At 34.3% G+C, this 13,531-nt stretch overlaps 1 protein-coding gene across 1 annotated transcript in view; it reads left to right on the top strand.

The window, feature by feature from the left end:
* Positions 1 to 13,531, top strand: part of OPA1 (OPA1 mitochondrial dynamin like GTPase) — a gene marked incomplete at its 5' end in the record, with an annotated part of 91,731 nt that overhangs the window by 17,261 nt on the left and 60,939 nt on the right. Inside the window, 7 exons of the mRNA XM_079704828.1 lie at positions 657 to 767; positions 6,169 to 6,222; positions 8,568 to 8,672; positions 10,325 to 10,411; positions 11,066 to 11,179; positions 13,102 to 13,182; positions 13,306 to 13,380. Of these exons, the coding sequence (XP_079560954.1) occupies positions 657 to 767; positions 6,169 to 6,222; positions 8,568 to 8,672; positions 10,325 to 10,411; positions 11,066 to 11,179; positions 13,102 to 13,182; positions 13,306 to 13,380 (627 nt within the window). The remainder of the gene's footprint in view (positions 1 to 656; positions 768 to 6,168; positions 6,223 to 8,567; positions 8,673 to 10,324; positions 10,412 to 11,065; positions 11,180 to 13,101; positions 13,183 to 13,305; positions 13,381 to 13,531) is intronic.

Here is a 13,531-nt window from a genome sequence, read left to right as displayed (position 1 = left end):
AACCACCGGACCTCCAGGCAAGTCCCTTGAGGGGTCTTTAATTGAAGACATCAGATGTCAAGGAAAACTTAAGAATAATAATTTAATAAGTGATTAAGCTATTATGTATTCTCCATTTAGTCTTATGAAACTTATGGTTGAGAATTAGAAGATTCAGACCTTTGAAATCAACACTGTTCAAAAATCAGTTTTGTTTCTTCCCCCATAGGTATCAAGTCAGGAGCATACACTAGTTCATATTGGCAATTCAAAAATAAGGGTTGAAGTATTTGTTTTCTCAATTTTTCTGTTACTAGGACATTTAGTTAACTGTGGTGCCACCTTCCTTGAGCATTCCAGTTAGTCTCGGTTTTACTGTATGTTGATATTATATATCTGGCTCGTTTTATTCAGCAGTCACTTATTGCATTTTCCTTTTCACTTATTAAACTATGCTGTTTTATATTTCTGAGACATAATTTTACTGAGGAGAAAAATGGAAATGTAGTACAGAACCCAGTTATACAGTGGCTCTAAAGGTACATAACTGAGTTTCCATTTTTGTTATAAGCTATCCATTCCTCTCTGACTTACATCTGTTCCTTTCTTGTGCCCTTTGGTTTAACATTGTTCTCCTCCCCAATTTTCCTCTTCTCCTCGTTGTAAACTCATGGCAGGGTCTGCTTGGTGAGCTCATTCTCTTACAACAGCAAATTCAAGAGCATGAAGAGGAAGCGCGCAGAGCCGCAGGCCAATATAGCACGAGCCATGCCCAACAGAAGCGCAAGGTGATGGATGGTTTAAGGGGGCTACTGATATGTTCACACTAATCAGCTGTTTCTACCAGGATCATGTCACCTTAATCCATTCATGGACTCCAATTATGAGAAATTATTTTTGACAAAGTAAAAATATGAAAGATAATGGAGATATGCAACTTTCCTAGAGTAGGTAAATCCAGAATATTAAACATAGGAATTTATTTTCCAAAAATTAGATTATCTGTGAGGGTTCATGGATTTGAACTTAGATAAGAAGTATGAATTGCAGTTTACTTGGTCCAGTTATTGAGTCACCTTAAATTTGTAGCCAACTTGTCTATTCTCCAAGTTTTCATTTGTAAAATGAAAAGGGTTACTGTGAATGACCATGTTAAATTAAAGAATGAAATGTATTTGTTTTAGTTAAAATGAATCAGCAGAGAATTCTTATTTCTTACAGAAGGAAACTATTTTGACTTAACTTTGGGGCAAAGTTATTCTTAGATACTTTGATAAATTTGTATAAAGATTTTCCACATTTATTAATAAAGTCAGCACAGATTTTCACCTTGTCCACTGAAGGATTGAACATTGGAAATTTGATATAATTCTGGTCAGTAAAGAACAGATTCTGATAAAACTCAGCATAACAGTATACAGATGTTTGGTTATAGGAGCAACCAAGGAATCCTTAAAGATATACTTTTGGCTGTTAGATGATCCTATAGTATAGATCCCAAGGTTAATGTTCTAAAGAGACTAGAGTCAAATGAACTGTATGTAATGATTTTTAAATTATACTCTAAGATCTTGAAATCAGCTATTTGTGTTACATATATTAGATAAGAAAAATTTTGGAGTTAGGTGCAAATCTTACTCAGGAAAAAAGATTCAGTCATATAATTAGCTTCCTGTAGGTTCTGATATTGAAATCAACCAATATTATAGATAATTAGTGCAATAATTCTGCTGGCTAACCCTGTCGCATTTGCCAGTGGTTAATACTTGAGAATACTCATCATAGTTTCATTTATTTTTTCAGTATCACTACCTGGCTTTTCTCAATTCCATGGCTGTGGAATCAACTCCTATATGTTGTTTAGCTTTCGGTGAATGAATAACATAGGTAGAAATAGAAAACAAGTTATTTTCCTACTTGTGTTAAACCAAGGGAGGACTTAGTTTTTTTTTTTTGGCTGCGTTGGGTCTTCGTTGCTCTGCGCAGGTTTTCTCTAGTTGTGGTGAGCGGAGGCTACTCTTCATTGCGGTGTGTAGGCTTCTCACTGCGGTGGCTTCTCTTGTTGCGGAGCATGGGCTCTATGTGCACGGGCTCAGTAGTTGCAGCACCCGGGCCCTAGAGTGCATGGGCTCCAGTAGTTGCAGTGCATGCGCTCAGTAGTTGCAGTGTGCGGGCCCTAGGGTGCGCAGGCTTCAGTAGTTGTGGCTCGCAGGCTCTAGAGAGCAGGCTCAGTAGTTGTGGCACACGGGCTTAGTTGCTCCGCAGCATGTGGGATCCTTCCAGACCAGGGATTGAACCTGTGTCCCCTGCATTGGCAGGCGGATTCTTAACCACTGTACCACCAGGGAAGTCCCAAGGAAGGGCTTACTTTAAATGGTGCTTTAGCATTCTCTGTTCCTCATGCTGTTGAGAGTACCATTTAAATATTGTAACAAGTTGGATGCTTAGGCTAAGCCCTCTCTGTTCCTTAGCTTTGTTACAGAAAGAAGGGGAGGGAGCTACTGTGTTTTGATATGTTAGTTAAGGATATGAATATAGCTCTAGTTACTAGTAGTGCTTGTTTTTTTCATGATGGTAAAATAATTTGCAAAGAGTCCTATAGATCTGCTATTTTGAGATTCTAAGATACAGTTTAAGATTATTGATGTGCTATTGAATCTTATGATTTAAGCAATATCAATAGTGAATATTGTTTATTTTCTACACTGCCAAGGGTTAATGTTCATTTGGGGCCTACTTTCCTAGCCTTTTTTCAGGCTTACGGTTATCCTTCCTATTCCTAATATTTATTGGATTATCCATGTAACCCTTTTATTCCTCACTTTACACATTTGTAAAAGAGCTACTGGCAGGACTGTACCTCCATCTGTTTTGTTTATTAAGGCATACTTAGTAGAGCACGAAACGGGGCTTGTTCCTGCCCACTTTGCAGTTACCTTGTGTGAAAGTAAATGAGACTAAAAACAATTTATGCTCCTCTATAATAATATCATTCCTTTTACTGTCCTTAAAGATGGTTTCCTTACTGTATCTTCCCCTTTGTTCCCCCTATAGTTAGTACACAGATGACTTTTTAGCCCTACATTGTCATAATGACCAAAATCCTAATTTGATGAGATTTTTATCATTCCAAGCATTTGAGGTTTGCTTGAGGTACTAAGCCACAGCTACTTTTTGTTGCTTTTTGATCATTATTTCTTATTACACCTTGAAAATATAAGTAGGCCTTCATTATTTATATCTTATTAGTATCAGCTAATAGATTTACCCTGTATCATCTGAGCAAAGGAGCTCATGCAGAGACAGCAGATTAAGACTGCCATTGGGGCTTCCCTGGTGGCGCAGTGGTTGAGAGTCCGCCTGCCGATGCATGGGACATGGGTTCGTGCCCCAGTCCGGGAAGATCCCACGTGCCGCGGAGCAGCTAGGCCCGTGAGCCATGGCTGCTGAGCCTGCGCATCCGGAGCCTGTGCTCCGCAATGGGAGAGGCCACGGCAGTGAGACGCCCACATACCGCAAAAAAAAAAAAAAAAGACCTGCCATTGATAGGTTTGCCTCCTGTGAATACGTACACATACATAAAAATTTTTACGAGTCTTATGCATTTCTGTATTTCAGAATGTCCACAATTGCTTAGTAGGAAGAAATACTTAAAATTTAAAAATCAGGTTTGGTTTTGTGAGGAGCTAGTAAAGGTTTTTCTCTTTCAGCTTTAGCTTGTTTCTGCAGAGGGTTCTGCTCTTTCTCCATCAATTTTACAGCCCTGGAATTGTAGAAAAGCTCTGGTTTCAAGACTATTGATACCCATTTCTGTCAGGGTGAGTTTTAAATTAATTTCATAATGAAAACTAAATATATTAAACAGCAGGATAAGAACTTACTGTAAGTAGCTGAATTTTACCAGTAAAGTGCATGAAAATAAAATACACCCAGGTTGCTAGTTAAGACCTCAAATAAATGATAGACTAACAATAGCATGTACTATTCTCTTAAGGAAATATGTAAAAGTATCTTATCATTAATCTTTAATATTTATTTTGTGAACCTAAATGTTTTGATTTTGTTTCCTAGAAAATATTAGGCCTAATTCTTGATTCCACCATCACATGTCTTTTACATAATAACATTAATCTTTTAATTTAACATTAAACTAAGCAGATAGGAAGTGTATTGGTAAAACTGTGCATGAGTTGTTCCTAACAGTCATGCCAGAAGGGCACATGATAAATTTAAATATTTCTAAAAATCCAAATTTATGAAAATCTTAACAGTCATTGTACTAAATACTAATATTAGCATAAAGATTGTATTTGTAATGTTCTAATAACCTATATCATTTTAACTCTTTATATATCCTTTTTATTTTACCAAATTATCAAGGTAACTTTTTATAGTCCTTGGCTTATAGTAAACATTCTAACTTTGTGTAATTGTATTAGTTTCTTAATTATTGTCCCAGATATAGAGAAATGTCGGATTTTCTACTGTAATTTAGGATTTATTGCATGAAATCATTAAATATTCACATCTAAAACTAAAACAGTTTATACTAATATTGTTTATACATTTAATACTAATTTAACTGCAGTTGGATGAATAGTTAATGGAACAGAGTAAATCAGAGAAACTTTCAAAATGAATTGGGAATATAATCTGCATAACAAAATTTTTATGACCATACTATTACAGTATGATGGCATGCCATATGGTCAAAATATGGAATTCTTTATTTCTTCATTGGCCTTTAAGATTTTGTTCTTTGGGTTGTGGGCTCCTCCTCAACGTGCTTGTCTCCTCACATTTTAGGAGACGATTAATAATTCTTGTCCATTTTACACAAACACATAGTCAAATGAAAAACACTTCTATCCACAAGTCTCTGGCAAAGTTTGTTTTATATTATCATTTTTCTAATTACCAAATCAAATTTAGATTTTTAGACATAGGCTTTTTAGGAAAAAATGATACATGCCTATCATTTCTAGCAAGTATTGTCATTTTTATTTAAAAGAATTTTGAGGGAAATTTTGATAAATTATTTGGAAATAGGAATTAAAATCTCAAAATAACTTTATTTCATGGATGAGAGTTATTAACGTCTACCTCAATAAGCAAATCATTTAGAATGTTTTCATATATATTTGCTACCATGATGTCATGATTGCTTAAATAGCCAATGAATAAAGATGAATAAAGATTTACATGAATTTTAACTTGATTTTTGTCTCCTGTGGAATAAAATCATCTCTAAAAATTTTGAGTATCAGAAATTAGATAATTATTTTGAAGGACTGAGAATGGCAACTTTGGCATCTCCCCAGGGAGTCAAAGTATGGTTACATGTATTTGTCATAAATGGCATCATTTTAATTACAGTTGATTATTGTGTTTTATATTTGGAATTGTGACTACTTTAAAGCCTGTTATAGAATAAAGTTTTTTGTTGTTTTGAATATTTTATCTTAGAACTATTAGCATTAATAACAATTCGGAGTAGTTTCCCCAATACCTGTGGATTTTATCCTACTTTTGTTTTATGTTCAAATCAATTTTAGTTGCTTTACTCAACTTCATTGCTCCTGATGCATTCGCTTTATTACGGGTTAGCAGATCTTGCATTGGAACTGAATTTAAAAACAAGCATCTGGTTCCACTTAAAGCTCTGAAAATGCAAGTTGTTCTTTGCATTTATTAAACACTTTCCTACTTACAGAATAGAAATGGATAGTGTTTGCTTAAAGATACACTATGACCAATGAACTTTTCAGTAGCTGTAAATGATAACATGTGTCTGACTTCCCGAAACATTTCTGTAAGGATATTATTACCTTATTTCTCCAAGCATCCAAGTCCCTGTGCTTGAGTACAAAATAACCTATCAAGAATGTAGTAACCATATGTGTTGCTTTCTTATTTTTCTAACAAGCCAGCCATATATGACTAGAATGGCAATAGGAAGATGGTTGCTTTTTAAGGTTTTCACTTAATATACAATTTTGATGAGCTATTTTTATTAATAAGATTTTTTTACTTAAATCAGCATATGATTTAAAATTTGCTTTGACTAAATATCCATATAAAGCCAGTAGTTTTCACTCTTAAAAATGCTTTTTTAAAAACATTAACTTACTGTATATTCTATATAAACCTAATTCTACTCAAATAAAATTATTTATTTTAAACATTTAGGTGTCAGAAAAAGAGAAAATAGACCAACTTCAAGAAGAGCTTCTGCATACCCAGGTAATTCTGATGAGTAAAAAGAACCAGAAAGTTTTTCTTATACTCTAAGTTTGGTGGTGTGGAAATTTATCTTTTTAACCAAAGCAAAGTTTAGAGTGGCTTAATGATAGAACCTTATTATTATAAGTAGATGACCCCCAAAATGCAAAAACTAATTGAGAAATAAGGAATAATGAAGGAACTTTAATTAACTAATTTATGTGTAAAAACCTATTTTTTAGTGAATCTTATGCTTCTAATTTTTTTTTTTTTTTTTTTTTTTTTTTTTTTTGCGGTACACGGGCCTCTCACTGTTGTGGCCTCTCACGTTGCGGAGCACAGGCTCCAGACGCTCAGGCTCAGTGGCCATGGCTCACGGGCCTAGCCCCTCCACGGCATGTGGGATCTTCCCAGACCAGGGCATGAACCTGTGTCCCCTGCATCGGCAGGTGGACTCTCAACCACTGCACCACCAGGGAAGCCCTTATGCTTCTAATTTTAAAGAAAAACTATGGCAAAAACTGGGGAAAGTGATCTGTCCTTATATAAATCTATGTTTGCAATTTTACATTGATAGGCTAATTAAGTAACAGTTAAATTGGAGTTGAGTCTACCACAGTTCTTTGAAGCCCAAAGCCAATCAGATAATAACCTTTCCAAAGGTATTTCTAACACTGCTATGAAAAGCTATTCTCTTATAATTGATGATAACAATTATCATTAAAGACTTGTTCTGTGCAATGTAATTGAGTAGGTAACATTCTAGTGAAAAATTGCCCTATCACCCACTCTATCTTTAGTTATTCTATGTAGATACAATGATATGCAATAATTAAGAATAAGTTAAAAAGACTTATTGGGTCTCTCTTTTTAGGGGAAAAAAATACAAGGACACTCTAGATGAAATTAGGAACTAGTATATTTTGAGTCCCAGGTTTTCTTAATATCTATGCATTATTCTTACACTTGACTATATGTTAGAATTGCGTGTGCTCTGAGCAGCACTGTATATATTTGTTATGGCTTCCCAGCCAGGTGATTACAATCTGCAGCCAGGGATTAAGAATCATTGGCCTCAGAATGTGGTCTCTGCAGCATTAGCATCAGTAATGTCCTTTGGGAACTTGTTGGAAATGCAGATTATTGATCCCATCCCATCTGCACTGAGTGGGAAGCTCTGGGTGTAGAACTGAGCAATCTTTGTTCTTAAAAACCCTCAAGTGATTCTGATGAATTCTTAAGTTTGAGAATTACTGGTCTAGACGTCTTTGCAGGATGACCCAGCAGCACATCTCTGTAGGAAGACTGCAGATTGGCACCTGTACTAAAGGGTGTTTGCAGCCCCAGAAAATGTAGACCCCATAATTGATTCCATATTTACCAAGAAGTGAGCCAGTGGAAATCCTACCACCCCTATATATACCTATTGATATCAACCCTTCAATTTGTACAGTTGTTGTCAGCTGCTAGGCATTGACACAAACACTTGATGGAGAGTTCATGATGTAATAATAGCATTATCTATATCAGTAGTGTTCAGTAGAAATATAATGCAAGCCATGCACTTTAAAATTTTACATTAAAATAAGGGTGAAAAGAAATAGGTAGAATTTTGATGTTAATAATAAATTTAACCCAGCAAATCTAAAATAATATCATTTAAACATCTAATTAGTATAAAAAATATTAATATGGTGTTTATGTATTTTTACTGAATTATAGAAATCTGGTGTGTATTTTATACTTAACTAATCTCCATTCAGACTAGCCACATTTCAAGTGCTCAGTACCTGCATGTGGCTAGTGGCTACCATCCATATTAGACAGCACAGATCTAATTCTAATTTGCCTCACTTGAAGTCTTACGGGAGTTAATGCAGGTCAAACAGGCAGTAAAGGGCCTGTCACATACTGCATAGTCAGGTACTGTTAGCTATTTTTATTTTATATCATTTTTATAAAATAATATGGGGGATGGGGAGAGTTTGAATTTTTGTCAAATGTCCCTTTAATGAAGACTTAAAATTTTGTTGTAATAGGAAATATTGCTTCATAGAGTATACTTAAGAACTTCCTTCTTCAACTCCGTTCATTTTTAGTATTTTTAATAATTTCTTCAACATAAACAGCAAAGACTTTTCCAAACAAAATGCCAATTGAAATAGAAAACTATAATGAAGTTCATTGTTTGAGATAATATTCATAATTTATTTGTTCAACATTTTCATAGATGACTTAAATGAAATAATTCATTTTAAGTAGGCAGTAGATATTGCTTCAGGATCTTGGAAGATTTTAATTTACACTTAATGTTATTTTTTAACCCATCTCTTTCTTATAAAGTTATGTGTATTATTTTGTTGCAGTTAAAGTACCAGAGAATCTTGGAACGGCTAGAAAAGGAGAACAAAGAATTGAGAAAATTAGTATTACAGAAAGATGACAAAGGCATCCATCATAGAAAGCTTAAGGTACTTTAAGTTTGTCTTAATTTGTTCGCTCTCAGAACTTTACCACTTCACACTGTGTGTTGATCAATACCGGTTTTTAAGGAACTGCAAAGGGTTCTATCATCCTTTTATTTCTAACCTGATATGCTTAGGGGATAGGGAGGTCTCTTCCTATGTTAAGACTTTTCACAAATTATAATCTTCAAACATTTATTTTGTACTATATCCTTAAATTTTCATACTTTCAAGAGTCATTTCTTGTGAATCAGTTTATTTTTTCTGAAATATTTAGTTTATCTCTAGGTTTACTTAATTTATACAGCTATAAAACCAGCAATGTAAGTTGATAGAAAGTTACGTATGTCTTATTTTCATTGCCTTACTTGTATTGCCACTCAGTGAAGAGGCCACTTTCTCCAGTTTTACAATAGTTAATGTTTTCTTCTGGAAGGTTCCTTAGACATTTTAAAGTATTTTTGAAAAAGCATGCTGGTATTGTTATCATCAGCACATTGGTAATTACCATTATCAGTTAATTAAATCTTATTATTCCCCACTAAACCAACCTTTATGTGCTAAATGAAATTGAAGTAATTCTTTTAACTTAAATGTCATATAAGTAAACAATTTGTACGTAGCAAAACTGCAATAAATCATGGCACATTCATTTTGTAGCCAAGGTCCAAAGATATATAGCCCTAGTTTAACCAACATATATTAATAGTTCTGACTCCAAATTACGACTGCATAAAACAAATAAATAGCATGACTTTATTTATAAGTCAGCACATGGCAGTTGGGAAAAACCACATCCAAGTGTTAATATATATTGAGAATTATATATATTAACATTGAGAAATTGTATTTTCTCTCATGAAATGGTAATGAAAATTCGAAAAGTTTTTTGTTTATTTTTAGGTGGAGGGGATAACAGTTGCTTTCCTTTTAATTATTTCTAGGTGTTGAGAGATGAAAGGCAGTGTAGACCCTCATTTTGTTCCTACTTTGGCACTGAAACTTACCTTTAATTATTAAATGCTTGATAGTAACCTTTTTCCCAGGCCTGTGTATATGTTCAATCATTCCTCAAATACTTGAAGCTTATAATTTTCCAGGCACCGTGTTTGATACTGGTTTTACTGAGATGTCTGCCCCTGGTGCTCTCACATTTTAGTCTGCCCAGTTATCAGTGTACACTAATCATTCATACTGATTTAACAATAATCTTGGTGATTCTTTCTCTACTTTACCAGTTTTTCAGTCTTTCTTTCTCTCCTGCTCTGACGCATACACCAAACATTCCTTTCAGTTGGTCACCTGACCCCTTATTGGGCGTTTTTGGTGTTAATGGTCTTCCTTTGTTGGACACTTAATGTTAGCTCTTCAATATTAAACAATAACCTCCTTCTTTTACCATTTAATTAGAAGGTTCGGAAATCATGAATTAATATACTGTGTTAAATCATTGTCTCTTTAAAATAAATTTGATAAGAACATATGGAATTTTCTGTATTGTTTTACATTTACTAGGAATATTTATTTGCATAACTAGGAAAAGCAATACAGTTATTATGGAAACATTTTGAATGTATCAGCTCTTTTATCTTGACACATCTGTGGTTTTTTAAAAATGTTTTCACTATTTTATATTATTAATTTCTTGAATTTTATAGAAATCTTTGATTGACATGTACTCTGAAGTTCTTGATGTTCTGTCCGATTATGATGCCAGTTATAATACACAAGATCATCTGCCAAGGGTAAGTAAAAAATTAGTACACAGTGAACTTGCCCATTAGCAAAACAGCACTGTAGTTTTTTAAAAAGTTACATGCATAATACATACACATATGTATAGACATAGACAAAGACATAAAATTTTCTGTATAATATTCATGTGTTCTAGGTGATGCCCTAAGCATTGAATATTGTTTGACTCTTTATTTTGGTCCATTGGTTTACTTATATTTATGCATAATAAAGTAAGGCTTTCAGATATTTGGCATTACGTATTCATGATATCCATGATATTAAAATACCTGAATGGTGGATAAGATTAGGTACATGAGTGAAATTTAACCTTATAGAATTGAAAATGTCTTTGTAAAGAGTAAACTAGCTATTGGAAAAGACTTGTGGAATATGAATGTTAATGTGGTTTTAAAATAGTGGTTTAAATTAGCATAAGTTTTTAATAAAAATTTGGCTGTAAATAATGGATCCAGTTAATGTTTTGCTGTTTATGTTTTCAATACACATCAATGTATGAACCATCATTTTTTTCTGGATGATATTTTAAAATCATTTAAGTGTGTATAATTTTTAAGACTAAAAATTCTCAGCAGCATTCCAAATCTATTAAATTTAAGTTGGTATCAAAAAATATGAAAATGTGGTATTTATTTTGTCATAAGGTTGTTGTGGTTGGAGATCAAAGTGCTGGAAAAACTAGTGTGTTGGAAATGATTGCTCAAGCACGAATATTCCCTAGAGGATCTGGGGAGATGATGACACGTTCTCCGGTTAAGGTAAGAAAATAGGCCCTCTGGATTAATAGACTTATTGTGGTGGTCATTTTGTAATGTATTTAAATGTTGAAGCACTATGTTATACACCGAAACTAACATAATATTGTTTGTCAACTCTACTTCAGTTAAAAAGGAAAATAGGCCAAATGAAGTTCCTCAGGAAAGTAGTCACTTTAATGAAGTTTGTCCATGTGTTAAAATGAAGAATTCTGACAAAAGAAATAATTGATATGTAGCATTTGGAATTATTGCTAGTGTAGAAATCAGTAGGCGGCATCCCTCAGGCGTGAACAAAGATCAGGAGTTTTTCTTGCTGTAATGTAGACACAAGGATGTGTGTGTATGTTTTAACTCAGCCGATGGATGGAGTAGGTATAGAGTGATTGGAGAAATGGAAAATTGAGGTCACCAAGAATGAAGGCTAGAATAGTGGTAGAAAGTGAGACAATGAGGCTGATGCTGAAGTCTTGCAGAATTGAGGTCTGTTTATAACTACAACAGGCAGTCTAGTGTGATTCAGACAGTGCATTATTTGGGGTCTGGCTGTGATTTCAACCATGTTGTGTAAAACTAGTTTCTTTTTCATTGCTTTGTGTTATTGTGTGAATATACCACACTTTATAGATCCGTTTTATTGTTGATGGGCATTTGGAATATTACAAATTTAGGAGGAAAAGAATGAACTGACTATACTTTATATCATGCTCTGTAATTAACTGTAAAAATATTGTGAACCTATCTTTTACATTGTAACCAGCACCCTAATTGTAGTGGCTGTGGCTGATACTATATTTTAGGAAGGAGTTCACTTTCTTCCAGCAGGCAGATATCATGGACAGATTTCCTTGAAACAGACAAGGCTGTTCTCTTTTCAGTTTGTCATTACTTCACTAGTATTTACCAGGACTTCTCCTTGATGGACTCTAAACTCCAGATTTTTTGTCTCCCCTTGAAGAGTGAAATTGCCAAAATCTTGACTTAACATTTTAACCTCTTTAACAGCTTCTTTGTTCCTTAATGTGCAAATGCCTTAAAGGGAAATTGTGCATAGAATGTAGGGCTCAGTTTTTGGAGATTTATTTCTGCTGTCCATTTTTCTCTGAGAGTTTGGCATCTTAGATCGTGGCTGCTTGATAACCCCGGAATCCGATTTTGTCTCTTCAACACAGTGAGACTGCTACAAGTTTTAAACTTCTCTTTCAGGCCACCCTGTGCCACAAATCAGCAAATGCCCTGAGGGAAAATAGCTGCAGGAATATACGCATCCAAATCCTTTGGGGTCTTGGACTCAGTCCAGGCTGCCATGGTTGCTCCTCTGATGTCTTCAAACAGCTAGATTTTGTTTGTTATCCTCTGTATGCTTAGCTAATCTTAGTAGATAGAATTGTATTTTAAAAGTGAAATCGGATCATTATAGAGAAGCTTGAAAAGTTACAACTGAAAAGTTAAGGAATGTGAAGTTTAGAAGTTCTCATGAAACCACTGACTGTTGACATATAAGTTGTTAGAGAATTTCTTGCTCAAATGTCACTCCTTGGGTGAAGGCTGCCTTAGTTCCCCTTAGTACTGCTCTCCTCTGTGGCATCCTAGGTTTTGCTACACAGACCTATTCTCTCTGTATATTTCTCCCAGTATATAATGAGGCCTAAACCAGGGACAGTCAATTCTTCCAGTTCCCCCATCTACAATGCCTGACACAGTTGGCTCTCAATAAATAGATGTTGAATAAATGAATTGTCCTTTACCTAAATTTACTTTTGAAGTGAAATGCAAGATTTCCTTTTAGTTTTTCAAGTTTTGAGATTGATGGCTTTGTGCTTGGTACTCTGTATAATGTTGACTGGAAAATGAGAACCATGTAAGTGCTGTGGGAATTAATAGGAAATGTAAATACAGTCTTCTCAATTTTCTATTAATTTCAGGTGACTCTCAGTGAAGGCCCTCACCACGTGGCCTTGTTTAAAGATAGTTCTCGGGAGTTTGATCTTACCAAAGAGGAAGATGTAAGTAGAATTTGTATGAGGTTTATGTATGTAACTTTTTATAACGTGTAAACTTACAAAAGACAACTAAATGGAATATTTGACTGAAGATTTCCTTAGGATTTTGTTGCTTTCCATTGATAGCTTGCAGCATTAAGACATGAAATAGAACTCCGAATGAGAAAAAATGTGAAAGAAGGCTGTACTGTTAGCTCTGAGGTAAGTGTTGCAATTCATTTCAACAATGTTTTATGGAAATCCAATGTTTATGGTTTGAAATCATGGTGTTAGCATTGATGTTTAGATTGCAGCTGTTCCAAGATACTTAGTCTTTTTTTTTCTTTTAATATTCCAAAGAATGTATTGCTTT

Source organism: Hyperoodon ampullatus, assembly GCF_949752795.1.
Source record: "Hyperoodon ampullatus genome assembly, chromosome: 5".
Taxonomy (NCBI): domain Eukaryota; kingdom Metazoa; phylum Chordata; class Mammalia; order Artiodactyla; family Ziphiidae; genus Hyperoodon; species Hyperoodon ampullatus.
This window is presented reverse-complemented; position numbering and strand designations above follow the sequence as displayed.